Genomic DNA, 21,054 nt, shown 5'->3' on the forward strand with positions numbered 1-21,054 from the left:
AAAGACTCCCTTTGATCTACACGAGCAAAGATGCCTAAATGCCACTAACTTTTGGAAAGGTTCTAATATATCTTAAAGTACCACAGGAGCAGTGCCATACAAGTTCCTAAAAGAGCTGATGAACTACCACAGTATATCTAGGGCAGTGCAGAGGTTATATTACTGGACTGCTAACCCAGACAACGCGAGTTGAAATCCCACCAGAGCAGTTTGAGAATGTGACTTCAAAAGAAATCTGTAAATAAAAAGCTGACATTAGTACAAGTGACCATGAAACAGTCGGATTGTCATAAAAACCCAACTGGTTCAATAATGTCCTTTAGAGGAGGATACCTGCTGTCCTTACCTGCCCTGGCCTACATGTGGCACCAGTCCCACACCAACGTAGTTGATTCTTAACTGCGTCTGAAGTGGCCTAGCAAGCCACTCAGTTGTATCAAATTAGGGATGGGCAATAAATGTGACTTCCAAATCACAAAAATGAATTTAAAAGAAAAATCTAACATCCTCAGTATATACTATGGCTAGACCGCACAAGTGTAAAAATAGTTCAAATTGATTCATAGTGCAGCAGTTGAGCCAAATGTAATGATTGATAAGCAAGCTAGTTATGCACCAGACACTCTTGAGTTTGCATCTGACTTAAGGGTGAGAAGATGGGGGCTGTACGTCAGGCAGTGATTGGGGTCGATCTGTGGGAAACAAAGGCATCAAAAGTAGAGGCAAGAGAACAATTTAGGAGTTCGCAGGCAGAGAAAGTGTTGTGTTGGGTGGAAGGCAGAGCAGAGCAATTTTGTGAGGAGCTTGGGTGAATTTCTTTCAGAGGTGGATGGTGAGGATAGTGGAATTGTGTGAGGTCAAAACGAGGAAGTGATTAGAGATGGCCATGATTGACAGTCAACACCTTGAGCCCACGGAGGTAACGAAGGGTGGCAGAAGTAAGAGGGTGGCTATGGGTAGGATAGTGGGAAATTCAAATGAAGGATGGATTGTGGTTACCAATACTAAGGAGTTACTTGATGCAGAGGGTAAGAGAGGAGAACCTAGTGAGGAAGTGAGTGTGGGACTTAGGGAGGATTGTAGATAGCAAGGATTTTGAATAAGAGGCAAGAGGAATGGTGGAGGCTGAGGTGCTTGAAGGAAGAGAAGCTGCTACAGGAATTGGGGCAGAGCTGGAGGTGGGACTTGGCAACAAGGGCTGTGCCACGGAGCTTTCCTTGGTCTCACTCCAGGTAGCCAAGGGGAGCACCCACCCAATCCTATAGTAAGTGGTCAGAAACTCGAGCTAGGCTTTGTTTCAATTATGTTTACTGTTATGCTTTTTGGCTAGGCCATTTATGATCAGTTTAAAAGGCCTGTTCGGAAATGCCACTCAACATTAAAGTGACACAGATCCAGTTATCTGGATTACAAGACAGATTTTCTGCTCTCTCAGTGTCTGATCCTGTGCCACCAAAATATTTCCCCTTAAGTTACAAGCTAGAACAAGTTCAATGTCATTAATCCAGCTTCTTTTAAAGCTGAAACTGATTCTAAATCCAACTACATTCTCTCAAACTCTCTCTGTTCCAATATCTTGTGGGCAAGGAAAAGGGTTTTCGAATCTTTAACCTCGCTTAAGGCTTGTGAATTTTTGACTTGTGTCCTCTAGTCCTGTGCTCACTGTCCAAGTTAAATGGTGAGTTTGGTTCAACCTAATCAGTACCTTTATTATGCCCCACCTTAAATTAGTTTCTTCATAACTTAGATCCCTGAGGTCAAGTCACTCTTCTGTGAATCCTTTCTAATGCATCTTACAATTTTAGGCTCTACTCACATATTTCTTAGTCTCTGCGCCAAACATTACACCTGTAAGTGAGCTTTGCTCCATTACACCTGTAAGTGAGCTTTGCTCCAGAGAGGGAGGACAGCGATTTCATACATCCAATATCTGGTACTGGAGCACTGCCTAAGGGTCAAACAAAAACCCTACTGTATTTAACTTATGGGATATTCACAAGCTCGCTTGTGGTCGCCTAGGCTTCAGAGGGTGGAAAATTAAACATTCTATCAGACTGTGGCATATGCGATAAACTATGGAACAGGATTATTAAAGTAACAAATAAGTTGCAGCAAGAGATAATATAGGAGCTTGCACACTTTACAGAACTTTTAACTCATACTTTCTTCTCAGGCACAAATGCTAGCTATTTGATATTTCCAAACCTGGACTGGTGTTTGTACAGTAACCTTTATACAGGGGTATTTGTAATGGCACAAGAACAGCTTCACATGAGCTATGGTACATTGATTCAGGATATAACTGGAAAATTGGAAGCCCTTTGCCTGGGATATGCCTCACCTACAGGAAGCACTTGCTAAATTCAAGACTTGTAATATAGTATAAATATAGACACAGATTTCCACTGCTAATCTGCAATTATTCACACCAAGCACACAAGGTATAAAAGATGATGCACTTGTTTAAACTCTGGCTTGGTTAACAACCTTACTAAGCAACAGAGGCAATGGGGTGTGTGGTGAGGTGGTGAAGCACACGATGAAATCTTATTACAAGTCTGGATACAGGGGCATCAAACAGAGATGAACAATAGCACACTTTACATATCCCTCTGAGAACTAGTACTCTAGAACCAAGTTGAGGAATCTTCACAACTATTGCAGCCAATTCCAGTCAATACTTGAGCTAAAAAAGTTTTGAATTATCAGACAATTCAAATGAAGCTATTCTGAGTAAGAGGAAAAAATTGTAATGGAATTCTCAAGGATTGCCAAATTCAGACTGTCACAAGGAATGCCACTACCCTGTTTGTCACATTCTGTAAGAATTTAGAATTCCCTCCCTAAACATCTTTGCCGTTCCACTTCTCTCTCCTACTTTAAGATGATTCTTAAAATCTACCTCTTTGACCAAGCTTTTAGTCACTTCTCCTAATATCTCCTTCATTGGCTCAGTGTCAATTTTTGTCTCATTTACACTCCTGAAGTGTCTTGGGATATCTAACTACGTTAAAGACACTATATAAATGAAGTTGTGGTTGTTGAAGTTGTTGTTGTAGAAAAATGTGTTGTTGTCAAAACTTCGGGGCTTATCCTGAAATCTAGATAGACTAATGGTCTTTTCCTGCCTGGAACTGTTAAAATGTTCCACAGACACTTGGCTTGAAGTGTCACACAGATGAAATTGCTGTTGTAAAAGCTTCTTTTAAAAAAAAATGTCGTCTCTAGTTACCAACTCACCAACAAGTGGAAATATTTTTTCCCCCCATTTATCTAATTAAAACTCTTCATAGTTTTGAGTAGAGTGGAATTAGGCTAGGTGGAAATATTAAAGGGTATGGCGAGTGAGCAAGAGAGTGCGATTAGACAGAGGGTTATTAAAGGGGATGCAGAGTGAGGAGAATGGGATTAGATTGGGTGGGATATTAAAGGGTTATGGGGAGCGAGCAGAAGAATTTGATTAGATTAGGTGGGATATTAAAGAGGTATGGGGAGCAAGAGTGGGATTAGTGTAGGTGGCTCATGTGGCAAAAACGTGGAATTGACGGGCTGAATGACCCATTTCAAAGCTGTAACCGATGATCTCCCTCAAACCTGGTAACATCCCAATAAAGCTATGCTGCACCTTTTCCATTATTTTGATATGCCCCCATTCTCCCTTGCCCTAATTAGTATTTTTTTCTCCTCCAATACCTGATCCTTTGAACTAGAAACCCTCCAGCCAATTCCTTATCCACGTTCATCTTGCAGACTCTTGTGCCAGCTCATCAAACAAACTACTTGGCTGTAATGTTTTTTTATGTCAATGGATTTATCTTATCCCACCATTTCTCACTGTTGATAACCACTCCTCTTGGGTTCACTTAATCAGTTGTTACTTTTAAACCTGTTAGGTCTTTGGCATTCTTTCTTCCCAAGAGTAATCTCGATAAACAAACCTGAAATTTATTCCTAATTTTCTGGGCGATGAGTGAAAAGTCCAACTAAGGCAGAGGATAAGTGAAGCTCAGGTAAAACACCAGTCTGCTGTGCTTGCAGCATTTGGGATTTATCGAAAAGGTTTGCATCAGTTACAAAAACCTTCAAATAAACATTTGTGCAGGAATGCTATTGTAATGCTCCAACAGTTTAATGAGATGTGCCAGATAGAAACAGTGACAAAATTACCTGAACTATGATACACAGCACTAGCATCTTTGAAGTAATGAGGTAAAAGTCGCTCCAGTAAAAGCAGTACATCTTCCAACTCTTCGAGAATTCCCACAAGCAGGTAATTCTCATTCATGTTCTCTTTGGCTCTCTGCAAAGCCCACTCCCCTGGGTCCCTTTAAAATTAAGTCAGAATGTTGAATCAAGACACAATTGGTAACATTACAAACAGTGTCAGTGCTGATTAATATCCAGTTACTTTGTTAATTTGAACATGAAGTCATTGTAATTAACACAGAACATTTGTTGTGAAATCATAAATATTTAGCATTAAATAGATAAGAAAATAAAGTGTAGGCGGGCTGTACAGTCCAATGTCCCCATCATGACTTTTCTTAGTTTTGTAGGGAATCACAGGTTGATATTTTCTCCTACAGAACGGACATTTTAGAGCACATCATCAGTACAGATGATAAAGGGCATTCTACCCATCTTGGTCCATCTTCTATAGTAATCTACAGTCTCCCCCCTTCCATAACAGCAATCACCTGCCTCTTGAACGACCCAAGTTCTTGCTTCCACTTCCCTACCCAGAGCCCATTGCAGGTATTGGTCACTGTGTGGTGAAGTGCTTCCCGACATCAGTCCTGAACTTACCGTTACCCAGTTTATAGCCACGTCCCCCTGTCCTGCAGTCATGGCCTAACTTGAAATCATGCTCAGGACTAACCTTTTCTATTGCACTCTCATACGTCTCCTTTCAAGACTGAAGAGTCGGCTCGCTTCGAACCTTTCCTCATAACTCAGTCCCTCTGACACAAGGGATCAGCACCCCTTCCAGAGCTTGGAGGTTCTCCTTGTATTTCTGTGACCAGAAGTGAACACAGTATTCAAGGTGCTGCCTGACCAGAGCACTATACAGCTTCATCATGGCAGCCACAGATTTATGCTCCACCGAATAGATAAAATAACTCTGCATTCTGTTTGCTTTGTTGATTGCTCCTCTGTAATGACTGGTGAGTGTTCACTCTACCATCAGTCCCAGAAGCCTCCCATCTTCTCCTCTAGTTAACATGACACCATTCTTCCATTTAAAATTTTTTTTTTTTTTTTACAATGCTCAAGACCGTGGCCCAGAATTTGCGGTCAGCGGTGAAGCAAAGGCGTTCACCGCTGGTCCCGAAGAAAGCTACCCACAGAAGTCTGCATTTTCCGATGCGCGAGTGTATTCAGGAGTGCAGTGGGGAATCCCCAATGCGATCTGCTGTAATGTCAACAAGCTGTTTAGGCAGCCAATCACATTGCAAAATTCTCAGAGACAGGAAAACAGGAAATGAGAACCTGCTTTTATCCTGACTTTAAAAAAAAGTTTACACAGAGCAAAACAAATATTGGGGCTCTCGCATGGAGATAAGGTAGAACCTGAAATATATATATATTTTTTTAAGTTTCTTAAAAAGTGTAATTTTTATTCATAATGGAGAAATTTGACATGTCACAAAATTAAACTAGGTTCTTCAGGGCCATAACGTTTGTTTAGCAGTCAATATGCAGTTAAAACCCCAGTTACACCTAATCCAACATTTAAAGGGGTATTTAACAGCGATATTACTGCGGAAAAGCCCAAATTTTTGTTTGTTTCACTGATTACATGAATTGCCGGTGATTTGGCCGGGGGGAGGGGGGGTGCAGTGCAGAGCCAGTGTCGGAGCAGTGAATAACTGACTGCAACTTCAGGATTTCCGCGTTTAAATGCGGATTCACTACATCCTGAGTTGTGGTCAGTTTCAAAGGGGTAATAACGGCAAACGCTGTTAGTTGGCCATTTTTACAGAAAATTCCGACCACATACATTTATCTGCATTGAATTTCATCTGCCATAGTTCAGCCCACTTGTCTAGCTCCTTCTGTAACTCCTCAGAGACTCTGTAGAGTCTTGGAACAAATGAGTAGGCCATTTAGCCCCTCGAGCTTGTTCCGCCATTCAATGAGATCATGGCTGATCTGTAACCTAACTCCATATACCCACCTTCGCCCTTCTCCCTTAATACCTTAGGTTAACAAAAATCTATTAATCTCAGATTAAAAATGAATTGATCTAGCATCAATTGCCATTTGCGGAAGAGATTTCCAAACTTCTACTACCTTTTGCGTGCAGAAGTGTTTCCTAACTTCACTCCTGAAAGGCCGAGCTCTAATTTTTAGGCTATGTCCCCTCGTCTTAGATGTTCCAAGTGCTGAAATAATTTCTCTCTATCTACCCTATCAGTTCCCTTTAATATCTTGAAAACTTCGATCAAATCACCCCATAACCTTCTAAATTCCAGGGACTACAACCCTAGTTTATGTAATCCCATCTCATACTTTAACCCTTGGAGTCCAGATATCATTCTGGTAAATCTACACTGCACTCCCCACCAAGGCCAATATATCCTCCCTCAGGTGTGGTGCCCAGAACTGAATACAGTACTCCATGTGTGGTCTAACTAGGGCTTTGTATTGCTGAAGCATGATTTCTACCCCCTTGTATTCTAGTCCTCTAGATATAAAGGCCAGCATTATATTAGCTTTTTGATTATTTTCTGTACATGCCCATGGCATTTTATTGATCTACGTACCTGGATCCCCCAGTCTCTTTGGACCGCCACTATTTCTAGCTTTTCACCATTTAGAAAGTACTCTGTTCTATCCTTTTTAGGTCCAAAGTTGAAGGTTTCACATTTGCCTACATTGAAATCCATTTGCCCATTCACTTAATCTGTCGATATCCCTTTGTAATGTTATGCTTCCATCTATACTGCTTACATTGCCACCTATCTTTGTGTCAATGGCAAACTTAGATATGTGCCTCTGTATCCCATCATTTAAGTCGTTAATAAATACTCTGAATAGTTGAGGCCTCAACAGAGATGCCTGCGGGACACCACTAGTCACATCCTGCTAATTGGATTGCCTGCCCATTGTCCCTCATTTGTCTTCTGCCATGCAGCCAATTTCCTAACCAGGTCAATAATTTGCCTTCAATTCCATGAGCTTCAGTTTTAGTTAAACAGTCTTTATGAGGGACTTTATTAAATGCCTTCTGGAAGTCCAGAAAAATAACATCCATAGACATTCCACCATCCACAACTTTACTCACCTCTCTTTGATCAGCTGAAAATTTTCACGGTCTCTAGCTTGACTTTTACTTCTCTGCTTTTTCTTTGTGTGTTCTCTTAGTTTCTCTCGGTTTCTCTCTCTAACTGCTGGTGTATTTATCAGTATCACACTCAACGATTCCTGGCATCAAACGCTACCTTCGTGCCCTGTTTAGTATTGTCTCTGAATTTGACCAACTTACACAGTGCTTCTGATCCCAGACCATTTGTAGATCAGAAATTGGAGGGGCCCAGCAATAAACCCTGCAACACCCCACTCAGCACATCCCCCCATCGCCCATCTCTGGCACATGCCACTCAGTACATCTCCCCAGCACCGATCCCTGGGATATTCCACTCAGTACATCTCCCCAGCACCGATCCCTGGGATATTCCACTCAGTACATCTCCCCAGCACCGATCCCTGGGATATTCCACTCAGTACATCTCCCCAGCACCGATCCCTGGGATATTCCACTCAGTACATCTCCCCAGCACCGATCCCTGGGATATTCCACTCGGTACATCTCCCCAGCCCAACATCAACATTGCCAACTGCTTCCTTCCTTCCGGCCAATTCCTTATCCATGTTCAAGTTTTATCTAAGATACTCATTGTCTTAAATTCTAATATCCATTATGATGTCTCTTCCTCACAATATTTAAGGTTGTTTGTTCAAAGCGGAGGAAAGGACGTCTAATAATAAATTAGAAAGAGAAAAAAAATACTTAATTTATCTCACCTGCATTTGGGATGCTGCCCACAAAAATATGGGATAATGTAGAACACCCTAGGATTGTTGCATTCTGCGTAATTTTCTAAAATGCAGTCATTGATGTCCTGTAGAATAAAGGAAAAAGATTAAGATAAAGGAACACAAAATCATAGAATGATACAGCACAGAAGGAGGCCATTCAGCCATCGTGTCCATGCTGGGTCTTTGGTTGAAATAAAGACTTGCATTTATATCGGGCCTTTCATGACTTCAGGATGTCCAAAAGCGTTTTACAGCCAATGGAAGTACTTCTGAAGTGTACATAGGAAATATTGCAGCAAGACTCGATTTAACAGCTCATCCAAAAGATGGAAACTCTGACAGTGCAGCACTCCCTCAGTACTCATCATCACCATAGGCAGTCCCTCAAACGAGGATGACTTGCTTTCACGAGTTCACAGATGTTTCAATGAAGGACCCGATGTTCCAGTCCTGAACTCCAATTGAAGGAGTGGAAGATGCCTGTGCATGGATTTTTTTTAACGCGTGGTGACCGTTGCACATCAGCCACCACACGGGCTTGACAGAGCTAAGCCTTTATCCAGTGGCAAGGGTTACCCAGGACGACTGGAGACCTGCACTGCTGCATGGACCTGGTGCGCACACACATCGCAGTGTGGGCTGGCCCGTGCTGCCCCGGGACTCGGTACTGCACTGGGAGTATCTGCCTGATTTTGTGCTCAAGTCTCTGCGGTGGTACTTGAACCCACAACCTTCTGACTTAGAGGCAAGAGTGCTACTCAAAAGAACTTACTATACTGTTTCCTCTGCTAGACCTAAATTTGTGACCTAAAGTGCTTGTTTCTATATAAGTTAAGCTACAGAGCTCATTTTGTGGTACGTTGGAAATAATGGTGCATATTGATAAAGGAAATGTATTAGATATTGTGCATATGGATCTTTAAAAGGCATTTGATAAGATTCCATATAGAAAACTTGTAGATAGAGTAAAGGCATGTGGTATGAAATGAAAGGTGTCAGAATGGATATGGAATTGGTTAAAGGACAAAAAACAGAGAGTAGGGCTAATAGATGTTTTTGGACTGGAGAGATGTATACAGTACTGTCCACCAGGGGTCAGTGATATATATATATATTGAGAACAGCAATGCTTCTATGAAATAATGATGGACTTATGTCAAAATAGGACATCAAAATAGGGAGTGTGGTTAACTGTGAAGAGGATTGGAAGTGACTTCAGGAGCAAATCGACAGAATAGTAGATTGGGCAGCTTGATGTCAGCTAAAATTTAATGCAGAGAAATGAAAGGTGATATATTTTGGGAAGAAGAAAAAGGAGTGGTCATGTATGCTAAATGGAAAAATGTTAAAAGTAGAAAAGCAGAGACTTAGAGGTTCAGCTATACAAATCTTTAAAAATGGGATGACAAATTCTTAAAACTGTTTCAAAAAAACAGGTTTTTGAGAAATGGGGCCTAAAGTACAAAACCTGTATGAATCATTGGATAGGCCACAGTTAGAATAGTATATCCAGCTTTGGAACATAGAAACAGGAGTAGACCATTTAGCACCTCGAGCCTGTTCCATCATTAAATTAGATCATGGCTAATCTGCACCTTAACTCCATTTACCAACCGTTGCTCCATATCCCTTGATAGCATTACCGAATAAAAATCTGTGAATCCCAGTTTTGAAAACAGCCTTTGAGAGAGAAAGTTCCAGATTTCCACTAAACTGTGTGTGAAAAAGTGCTTCCTGAATGGCATAGCTCTAATTTTAACATGATGCCTGACAAAGTCAAACTATCCCTCTTCGTCCTTCTTGACTTGTCTGCAGCCTTTGACACGGTTGACCACTCTATCCTTCTCCAACACCTCTCCACTGTCGTTGAGCTGGGTGGGACTGCAATTGCCTGGCTCCATTCTTACCGTTCTAATCTTGGCAGCGAATCACCTGCAACGGTTACTCTTCCCGCCCCAGCATCGTTACCTCTGGTGTCCCCCAAGGATCTATCCTTGGCCCCCTCCTATTTCTCAACTATATGTTGCCCCTTGGCGACATCATCCTGAAACACAGCATCAGTTTCCACATGTACGCTGATGATACCCAGCACTACCTCACTACCACTTCTCTTGACCTCTCCACCACTTCTCTTGACCTCTCCACGGTCTCTAAATTGTCAAGACTGCTTGTCCGACATCCAGTTCTGGATAAGCAGAAATTTTCTCCATTGGATATTGGGAAGTCCGAAGTCATTGTTTTCGGTCCCCGCCACAAACTCCGTTCCCTAGCCACCGACTCCATCCCTCTCCCTAACTCCTGTCTGAGGCTGAACCAGACTGTTCGCAACCTTGGTGTCATATTTGACCCTGAAATGAGCTTTCGACCACATATGCGCAGCATAACTAAGACCGCCTATTTCCACCTCCGTAACATTGCCCATCTCTGCCTTTGCCTCTGTTCATCCGCTGCTGAAGCCCTCATTCATACGTTTGTTGCCTCTAGACTTGACTATCCCAATACACTCCTGGCTGGCCTCCCACATTCTACCCTATGTAAACTAGAAGTGATCCAAAACTCGGCTGCCCGCGTCCTAACTCACACCAAGTCCCGCTTACCCATCACCCCTGTGCTCGCTGACCTACATTGGCTACCAATTAAGCAATGCCTCGATTTCAAAATTCTTATCCTTATTTTCAAATCCCTCATCCTCACCCCTCCCTATCTCTGTAATCTCTTCCAGCGCCACAACCACCACACCCCCCCCGCCCCCACACTCCGAGATGTCTGTGCGCCTCTAATTCTGACTTCTTGAGCATCCCTGATTGTAACCGCTCAACCACTGGTGGTCGTGCCTTCTGTTGCCTAGGCCCCAAGTTCTGGAACTCTCTGCTTAAACCTCTCTACCTCTTTTTCTCCTTAAAAAGATATCTCTTTGACCAAGCTTTAGGTCATCTGCGCTAATTTCTACTTATGTAGCTCGGTGTCAAATTTATATCTCATAACACTCCTGTGAAGCGCTTTGAGACGTTTCACTACGTCAAAGGCGCTATATAAATACTAACTGTTGTTACCAATGTTCCCTTTATTTTTTTTCTTTGCGCGGTCCCTTTAAATTTGTGTCGTATCTCTAAGTGGCAGGAGCTGGTGAGTGGCCACTATGGGACCTTGCGATTGATGATCATCAAAAGAAAGGAAGAAGTTAGGATCAATTTTTTTTTATATAAACGCAGAAGGTTGTAGAATCCAGAATAGCTTTTAAAAGGGAAGTGAAGAAATATTTTTATAAAAATGTTAAGGGTGTGGTGAGCTTAATGGCCTCCTTCTGTGTTGCAAAATTCAATGATTATATGGGCTGCTCGAAAAGCCTGCAACCGATGTGCAGGATTGAAATCTGGCATGGAATGAAAGCAAGCTTCAATTTGAAGCAACATTTTTTCAAGACGATGCAAGAAAATATTGTTGGTGGCATAATTTTACATAGAATGTTACAACACAGAAACAAGCCATTCGGCCCAACTGGTCTAAGCCAGTGCTTGTGCTCTACACAAGTCTCCTCGCACCCTGCTTCACCTCACCCGATCAGCATTTTCTTGTATTCTTTCCTCCCTCATATACTTATCCAGCTTCCCCTTAAATCCATCTATGCTAATCACGTCAACCACTCTACGTGGTGGAGAGTTCCATATTCTCAACACTCTGAGGAAAGAACTTTCTGAATTTCTCACTGGATTTATTAGTGACTATTTTATATTTATGGCCATTAGTTTTGGACAAGTGGAAACGATTATCATTGAAACTTTAAGACCTACTTGAGCTAAAGACAAATGCGAGGAAACATGGACAAAGGAAAAAAGATGAACAGAGAAAGAGCTGCTGTGCTATCGAGGATGTCCCATTCAGTCATGCTGCAAGGTAACATGGCCTCCTCATGCTCCCCATCTACCAGCAGTCATGTAATGCCCTGAGACAGACAAAAATAGGGAATTCAGGGAGGAGAGAATATTCTGGGAAATTTCTCTCCGATCCCCGATGACTGTTAAAAGTGAGTTCCAGGAAATTAACAGTGACCACTGAGTTACAACCCTTAACCCTCTTGTAAATCAGTGGCCTTAATGACTAAAGGATAAAATGGAAAATGCTTCATCAACTCCTTGCAGGAAAGCAGCAGTGTGATATTGTTGTTGCCAAATGGAAACAATATTCTGACTCAAAGTTGTGGATTCAAGTCCCACTCCAGAGATTTAAGCGCACAATCTCAGACTTGCATTTCTGTACAGTGCTGAGGGAGTACTGCACTGTCGGAGGTGCCACCTTTTGGATGAGACGTAAAACCGAGGCCCCATCTCCCCTCTCGGGTGAACGTAAAAGATCCCACGGCACTATTCGAAGAGCAGGGAAGTTCTTCGCGGTGACCTGGTCACTACATAATCCCTCAATCAACAACTAAAAACAGATTATCTGGTCATTGTGACATTGCTGTTTGTGGGACCATGCTGTACACAGACTGGCTTGCCACGTTTCCTCCATGGCCGCAGAGAGTTGTTGATGCCAGTTCATTGGATATATTCAAGAGGGAGTTAGATATGGCCCTTACGGTTAAGAGGATCAAGGGGTATAGAGAGAAAGCAGGAAAGGAGTACAGAGGGAATGATCAGCCATGATCTTATTGAATGGTGGTGCAGGCTCGAAGGGCCGAATGGCCTACTCCTGCACCTATTTTCTATGTTTCTATTAGAACAGTGACTACACTTCAAAATAAAGCACTTCCTTGTCTGTGAAGCAATTTGGGATGTCCTGAGGTCATGAAAGACACTATGTAAATGCAAGTCTTTTTTTTTCTTCCCACTGTTCCCATTCCTGGGATTCCTTTACCAGATCCAGCAATGTCCTTCCCCAAGGCTCTCACACCCTACCACTGGCGCCTCCATGACCATCCTTGCACACTCCAACACCCCACTCCCAAACTCGCAATACATTATATCCAGAGCCTTCCCACTACTCCGATACCCTTCAACTCCTCCTGCAACTCACGAGCGCATTCCAACACTGCTGAAACAACATCTCTGCCCCCACATTCCTGCTTACCTGCAACCAGGAGCAGCTTTAAAAAAAGCAAGGCATAAAATTTATTGCACAGCTAAACAAAATAATAAGTCATCAAGGCCACTGATTTACAAGGGGGTTAAGGGTTGTCACTCAGACTGGCAAAAGGTGGGAAGTGGTGTGCTGCAAGGATCGGTGCAGGGACCACTGTTACTCACCATTTACATAAACGATTCGGGCGAGGGAATCAGAAGTACAATTTCAGAATTTGCAAACGACACCAAATTGGGGAGTGTAGTTCATGGCGGGGGGGGGGGGGGGGACGACTGCGACAAAACATAGGAAGACATTAATAAACTTGCAGAATGGGCATGTACTTAGCAAGTATGATGTGGTACATTTTGGTAGGAAGAATAAGGACATACTCCTTGGAACAGAAGTGTCAAAATGGGATGGAGGAGCTGAGGGATCTGGGGGTACAGATACCCAAATCACTATAAGTAGCGACACAGATTAATAAGGCTATAAGAAGAGCAAAGCACTGGGATTCATTTCTAGAGAGCTATTACTGGAAAGTAGAGAACTTATATTAAATTTGTATCGAACCTTGGTTAGACCACATTGGAGTACACTGCGCAGTTCTGGTCTCCATATTATAAAAAGGATATAGAGGCACTGGAGAAGGTGCAAAAAGGATCCACTAGAATGACAGCAGAACTGAGAGATTGTATCTATCTGGAAAGATTGGACAGGCTGGAGCTCTTTTCTCTGGAAAAGATAAGACTGAGGGGTGACCCAATAGAGGTCTTTAAGATTATGAAAGGGTTTGATAGGGTAAATGTAGAGAAAATGTTTCCACTTGTGGGAGAGACCAAAACTAGGAGACATAAATATAAGCTAATCAGTAATAAATCCAATTCAGGAGAATCTTCTTTACCCAGAGAGTGGCTAAAATATGAAATTCACTAGCACAAAGAGTAGTTGAGGCGACTAGCATAACCCATGAGATTAACCCATGAGGGAGAAAGGAATTGAAGGAAATGTTGATGGGGTTAGATGAAGGAGGGTGAGAGGAGGCGCGTGAGGAGCATAAACACTGGCATGCGCCGAATGGCCTTTTTCTGTGCTGTAAATACTGTGTAATCTTCTCTTCTTAGGCAGTCCCTCCTTTCAAGGATGACTTGCTTCCACACCAAAAAGGGATGAGTTCACATGTGTTTCGATGAAGGACCTGATATTCCTGGTCCCGAACTACATATTGAAGGGTGGAAGATGCCTGTGCGTGGAGTTTTTTAACGTGTGGTGCCCGTTGCACACCAGCCACCACACGGGCTTAACAGAGCTCCACTGGCAAGGACTGATCAAGGTTTGGTCCACTGGCAAGAACATAAGAAGGCCATCCAGCCCCTCGAGCCTGCTCCGCCATTCAACAAGATCATGGCTGATCTGGCCGTGGATTCAGCTCCACTTACCCGCCCGCTCCCCGTAACCCTTAATTCCCTTCTTGGTTAAAAATCTATCTATCTGTGATTTGAATACATTCAAAGAGCTAGCCTCAACTGCTTCCTTGGGCAGAGAATTCCACAGATTCACAACCCTCTGGGAGAAGAAATTCCTTCTCAACTCGGTTTTAAATTGGCTCCCCCGTATTTTGAGGCTGTGCCCCCTAGTTCTAGTCTCCCCGACCAGTGGAAACAGCCTCTCTGCCTCTATCTTGTCTATCCCTTTCATTATTTTAAATGTTTCTATAAGATCACCCCTCATCCTTCTGAATTCCAACGAGTGAAGACCCAGTCTACTCAATCTATCATCATAAGGTAACCCCCTCATCTCCGGAATCAGCCTAGTGAATCGTCTCTGTACCCCCTCCAAAGCTAGTATACCATTCCTTAAGTAAGGTGACCAAAACTGCACGCAGTACTCCAGGTGCGGCCTCACCAATACCCAATACATTTGCAGCAAGACCTCCCTGCTTTTGTACTCCATCCCTCTCGCAATGAAGGCCAACATTCCATTCGCCTTCCTGATTACCTGTTGCACCTGCAAACTAACTTTTTGGGATTCATGCACAAGGATCAAAAAAGAGTTTCATGCACAAGGACCCCCAGGTCCCTCTGCACCGCAGCATGTTGTAATTTTTCCCCATTCAAATAATATTCCCTTTTACTGTTTTTTTTCCCCCAAGGTGGATGACCTCACACTTTCCGACATTGTATTCCATCTGCCAAACCTTAGCCCATTCGCTTAACCTATCTAAAACTCTTTGCAGCCTCTCTGTGTCCTCTACACAACCCGCTTTCCCACTAATCTTTGTGTCATCTGCAAATTTTGTTACACTACACTCTGTCCCCTCTTCCAGGTCATCTATATATATTGTAAACAGTTGTGGTCCCAGCACCGATCCCTGTGGCACAACACTAACCACCGATTTCCAACCCGAAAAGGACCCATTTATCCCGACTCTCTGCTTTCTGTTAGCCAGCCAATTCTCTATCCATGATAATACATTTCCTCTGACTCCGCGTGCCTTTATCTTCTGCAGTAACCTTTTGTGTGGCACCTTATCGAATGCCTTTTGGAAATCTAAATACACCACATCCATCGGTACACCTCTATCCACCATGCTCGTTATATCCTCAAAGAATTCCAGTAAATTAGTTAAACATGATTTCCCCTTCATGAATCCATGCTGCGTCTGCTTGATTGCACTATTCCTATCTAGATGTCCCGCTATTTCTTCCTTCATGATAGCTTCAAGCATTTTCCCCAATACAGATGTTAAACTAACGGGCCTATAGTTACCTGCCTTTTGTCTGCCCCCTTTTTTAAACAGAGGCGTTACATTAGCTGCTTTCCAATCCGCTGGTACCTCCCCAGAGTCCAGAGAATTTTGGTAGATTATAACGAATGCATCTGCTATAACTTCCACCATCTCTTTTAATACCCTGGGATGCATTTCATCAGGACCAGGGGACTTGTCTACCTTGAGTCCCATTAGCCTGTCCAGCACTAGCCCCCTAGTGATAGTGATTGTCTCAAGGTACCTCCCTTCCCACATTCCCGTGACCAGCAATTTATGGCATGGTTTTTGTGTCTTCCACTGTGAAGACCGAAGCAAAATAATTGTTTAAGGTCTCAGCTATTTCCACATTTCCCATTATTAAATCCCCCTTCTCATCTTCTAAGGGACCAACATTTACTTTAGTCACCCTTTTTCCGTTTTATGTATCTGTAAAAGCTTTTACTATCTGTTTTTATGTTTTGCGCAAATTTACTTTCGTAATCTATCTTTCCTTTCTTTATTGCTTTCTTAGTTATTCTTTGCTGTTGTTTAAAATGTTCCCAATCTTCTAGTTTCCCACTAACCTTGGCCACCTTATACGCATTGGTTTTTAATTTGATACTCTCCTTTATTTCCTTGGTTATCCACGGCTGATTATCCCTTCTCTTACCGCCCTTCTTTTTCACTGGAATATATTTTTGTTGAGCACTATGAAAGAGCTCCATAAAAGTCCTCCACTGTTCCTCAATTGTGCCACTGTTTTGTCTGTGTTTCCAGTCTACTTTAGCCAACTCTGCCCTCATCCCACTGTAGTCCCCTTTGTTTAAGCATAGTATGCTCGTTTGAGACACTACTTGCTCACCCTCAATCTGTATTACAAATTCAACCATACTGTGATCACTCATTCCGAGAGGATCTTTTACTAGGAGATCGTTTATTATTCCTGTCTCATTACACAGGACCAGATCTAAGATCGCTTTCTCCCTTGTAGGTTCTGTAACATACTGTTCTGAGAAACAATCCCGAATGCATTCTATGAATTCCTCCTCAAGGCTACCCCGTGCGATTTGATTTGAACAATCGATATGTAGGTTAAAATCCCCCACGATTACTGCCATTCCTTTTTCACATGCCTCCATTATTCCCTTGATTATTGCCCACCCCACCGTGAAGTTATTATTTGGGGGCCTATAAACTATGCCCACCAGTGACGTTTCCCCTTACTATCTCTAATCTCCACCCACAATGATTCAACATTTTGTTCATTAGAGCCAATATCGTCTCTCACAACTGCCCTGATATCATTCTTTATTAACAGAGCTACCCCACCTCCTTTCCCTTCTTGTCTATCTTTCCGAATTGTCAGATACCCCTGTATGTTTAATTCCCAGTCTTGGCCACCCTGCAACCATGTTTCTGTAATGGCCACCAAATCATAACCATTTGTAATGATTTGTGCTGTCAACTCATTTACTTTGTTTCGAATGCTGCGTGCGTTTAGGTAGAGTGTTTTAATACTAGTTTTTAAACCATGATTTTTAGTTTTGACCCCTCCTGCAGTCCCTTTATATTCATACATATTGTCCCTTCCTATACCTTGTGGTTTACACTGACCCCAGTGCTACTCTGCTCTGTTGCCTCCTGCCTTTTGCATTCTTTCTTGGGATCCTGTTCATCTGAGCTCTCACCTATTCTAACTAGCTCAGAGCCCTCTCCTGTGTTCCGAATACTCCTTGCATTGAGGCACCGAGCTTTCATGCTTGCCTTTTTATTATACTTTGACCCTTTAGAATTTTGCTGTACAGTGGCCCTTTTTGTTTTTGCCTTGGGTTTCTCTGCCCTCCACTTTTACTCATCTCTTTTTCTGTCTTTTGCTTTTGTCTTCTTTTTGTTTCCCTCTGTCTCCCTGCATTGGTTCCCATCCCCCTGCCATATTAGTTTAACTCCTCCCCAACAGAACTAGCAAACACTCCCCCTCGGACATTGGTTCCGGTCCTGCCCAGGTGCAGACCGTCCGGTTTGTACTGGTCCCACCTCCCCCAGAACCAGTTCCAATCCTTCCCTGCTGCACCACTGCTCAAGCCACGTATTCATCTGAGCTATCCTGCGATTCCTACTCTGACTAGCACGTGGCACTGGTAGCAATCCCGAGATTACTACTTTTGAAGTCCTACATTTTAATTTAGCTCCTAGCTCCTTAAATTCATCTCGTAGGACCTCATCCCTTTTTTTACTTATATCGTTGGTACCAATGTGCACCACGACAACTGGCTGTTCACCCTCCCTTTTCAGAATGTCCTGCACCCGCTCAGAGACATCCTTGACCCTTGCACTAGGGAGGCAACATACCATCCTGGAGTCTCGGTTGCGGCCGCAGAAACGCCTATCTATTCCCCTTACAATTGAATCCCCTATCACTATCGCTCTCCCACTCTTTTTCCTGCCCTCCTGTGCAGCAGAGCCAGCCACGGTGCCATGAACTTGGCTGCTGCTGCCCTCCCCTGATGAGTCATCCCCCTCAACAGTACTCAAAACGGTGTATCTGTTTTGCAGGGGAAGACTGCAGGGGACCCCTGCACTACCTTCCTTGCACTGCTCTTCCTGCTGGTCCTCCATTCCCTATCTGGCTGTGGACCCTTCGCCTGCGGTAAGACCAACTCGCTACACGTGCTACTCACGTCATTCTCAGCATTATGGATGCTCCAGAGTAAATCCACCCTCAGCTCCAATTCCGCAACGCGGACCGTCAGGAGCTGGAGGCGGATACACTTCCCGCACACGTCGTCGTTAGGGACACCGGAAGTGTCCCTGAGTTCCCACATGGTACAGGAGGAGCATATCACGTGACCGAGCTCTCCTGCCATGACTTAACCCTTAGAAACACTTAAATTGGCAACAACAATGCTAAAGTTTACTCGCTGTTATAGATGAGAAAAAAGAAAAACTACTCACCAATCCAGCCAATCACTTACCCCCAAGGCTTGGTCCACTGGCAAGGATTGACCAAGGCTTGGTCCACTGGCAAGGATTGACCAAGGCTTGGTCCACTGGCAAGGATTGACCAAGGCTTGGTCCACTGGCAAGGATTGACCAAGGCTTGGTCCACTGGCAAGGATTGACCAAGGCTTGGTCCACTGGCAAGGATTGACCAAGGCTTGGTCCACTGGCAAGGATTGACCAAGGCTTGGTCCACTGGCAAGGATTGACCAAGGCTTGGTCCACTGGCAAGGATTGACCAAGGCTTGGTCCACTGGCAAGGATTGACCAAGGCTTGGTCCACTGGCAAGGATTGACCAAGGCTTGGTCCACTGGCAAGGATTGACCAAGGCTTGGTCCACTGGCAAGGATTGACCAAGGCTTGGTCCACTGGCAAGGATTGACCAAGGCTTGGTCCACTGGCAAGGATTGACCAAGGCTTGGTCCACTGGCAAGGATTGACCAAGGCTTGGTCCACTAGCAATGACTGACCAAGGCTTGGTCCACTGGCAAGGATTGACTAAGACGACTGGAGACCAGCTCTGCTGTACGGACCTAGTGCGCACACATATCGCAGTGTGGGCTGGCCTCTGCTGCCCCAGGGCCCTTGCCTCTGCATCAAGTTCACTGACGTAACAGTGATTTTCCAATTGTGTGTGTTGGGAACCCTTTGCAAACATTAACACACTTCTGACCATTCCCTGCCTTAACTTCTGAAAGACACAAAGGTAAAGCTGCTTTGTCATACTATATCGAAAACATTGAGCGGTGCAATGGGACACCATTGAGAGTTGAAATGTCACAATATTTGGCAAGACCTTCAGGTCTGGCACTACAGTGACAGCTGTGGATCACTTGGTAGCACTTTCACCTCAAACCTGAGATTTGAGCACATAATACCGGTTGACATTTCAGTAATACCAAGGAATGCTGCACTGTCGTTCGGATGAGACGTTAAATTGAGGCCCCACCTGTCCTTTCAGGTGGACGTAAAAGATCCCATGGCACTAGTTCGAAGAAGAAGTGAGTTCTCCCTATTGTCCTCGCCAAAAATCGGATCCCACAACCAGATGAATTATCTTCTCATCATCACATAGCTGTTTGTAGGAGCTTGCTGGGTGCAAATTGGCTGCTGCATTTCCCACATTACAACAGTGACTGCACTTCAAAAGTACTTCATTGGAGAACTTGGAGACGTCTTGAGGTCATGAAAAGCGCTGTAGTTCTTTCTTTTACATTGTTTACAAAGATTAGGCTTTTTTTTTTGCTATTTTGGGTAACTCCTGACAAATTATGAATCTAACCATGCAGTTGGCTGCACTTGAACTGAAGCAAGGAAAGAAATCCAGCAACTTTATTTACAGAAACACAAACTTACCAGGTATCGCTCCTCATCTTTCATCCCTGGTGTTCGGATTTGATGATTCTGTTCAGACCGCCAGTCCCCAAAACGTCGGAAGAAGTAGTTTGACACAAACCGGCTAATCGGATCCCTGATTATATTCATATAAACTGGCTGCTCCAATCCAAACCTAAATCGAGAAATAATTAACTTGTAGCCCATCAAACACCAATATAAAACTTACAACGCCTAAATACAGTTTTGAAATGTCAGCAAAAATCACAGCCTAGCCACTCATATACGGAACAATACAGCCCGTTGCAAATTCTTGTATGCTACTGTACCGTGTATAAATCTGATTTACGCAGTTGCATTGATGGCCACTTGGAGGAGCCACTGCTTCTCCCTCTCTACAATATAAAATATGCCGCAACTGTGACCCTACAGCTCTGCTTTCGACTAAATCTCTCCACATCTGTTCATAAACCAACATCTGGGGTAACTAATTTCAACAAAGCAGAAGGAAGCAGTACATCCTGCATTATCAGGAAGGGTTACGATCACTCGAAACAAGCTCGGAATATTCCCTCAAGTGTACACCTCGAACCTTGGGGTTGTGTTTGAATAAAGCACTAGAGCGTTATTCCATACCAAGCTCACGCCATGTTCTGAATACACATCTATCACAGTACAGCAGCTCATCAACCCAAACATCACAACAGGGTGCAAATGTCCTGATTTTTAGAATCATATAGCACAGGAGGCTGCCATTCAGCCCATTATGCCCGTGCTGGCTCTTTGAAAAAGCTATCCAATTAACCTCAATCTGGTGCTCTTTCTCCACAATCCTGCAAATTGTCCATTTCCATGTGTACATCCAATTCCC

The 21,054-nt window shown here is 43.5% G+C and overlaps 1 protein-coding gene across 5 annotated transcripts in view; it reads right to left on the reverse strand.

The window, feature by feature from the left end:
- Nucleotides 1-21,054, reverse strand: part of usta (uronyl 2-sulfotransferase a) — a 109,415-nt gene that overhangs the window by 61,504 nt on the left and 26,857 nt on the right. For all 5 annotated transcript variants that reach the window (XR_011595049.1, XR_011595050.1, XR_011595051.1 and 2 more), the window contains exons 5-7: nt 20,205-20,358; nt 8,029-8,126; nt 4,168-4,325 (exon numbers count right to left, since the gene is read on the reverse strand). Coding sequence is in view for 2 of the 5 variants with exons in the window: in XM_070889946.1 (XP_070746047.1) it covers nt 4,168-4,325; nt 8,029-8,126; nt 20,205-20,358 (410 nt within the window). In the remaining 3 variants the exon portion in view is untranslated. The remainder of the gene's footprint in view (nt 1-4,167; nt 4,326-8,028; nt 8,127-20,204; nt 20,359-21,054) is intronic.

This window comes from Pristiophorus japonicus, chromosome 9, assembly GCF_044704955.1.
Source record: "Pristiophorus japonicus isolate sPriJap1 chromosome 9, sPriJap1.hap1, whole genome shotgun sequence".
Classification (NCBI taxonomy): Eukaryota; Metazoa; Chordata; class Chondrichthyes; family Pristiophoridae; genus Pristiophorus; species Pristiophorus japonicus.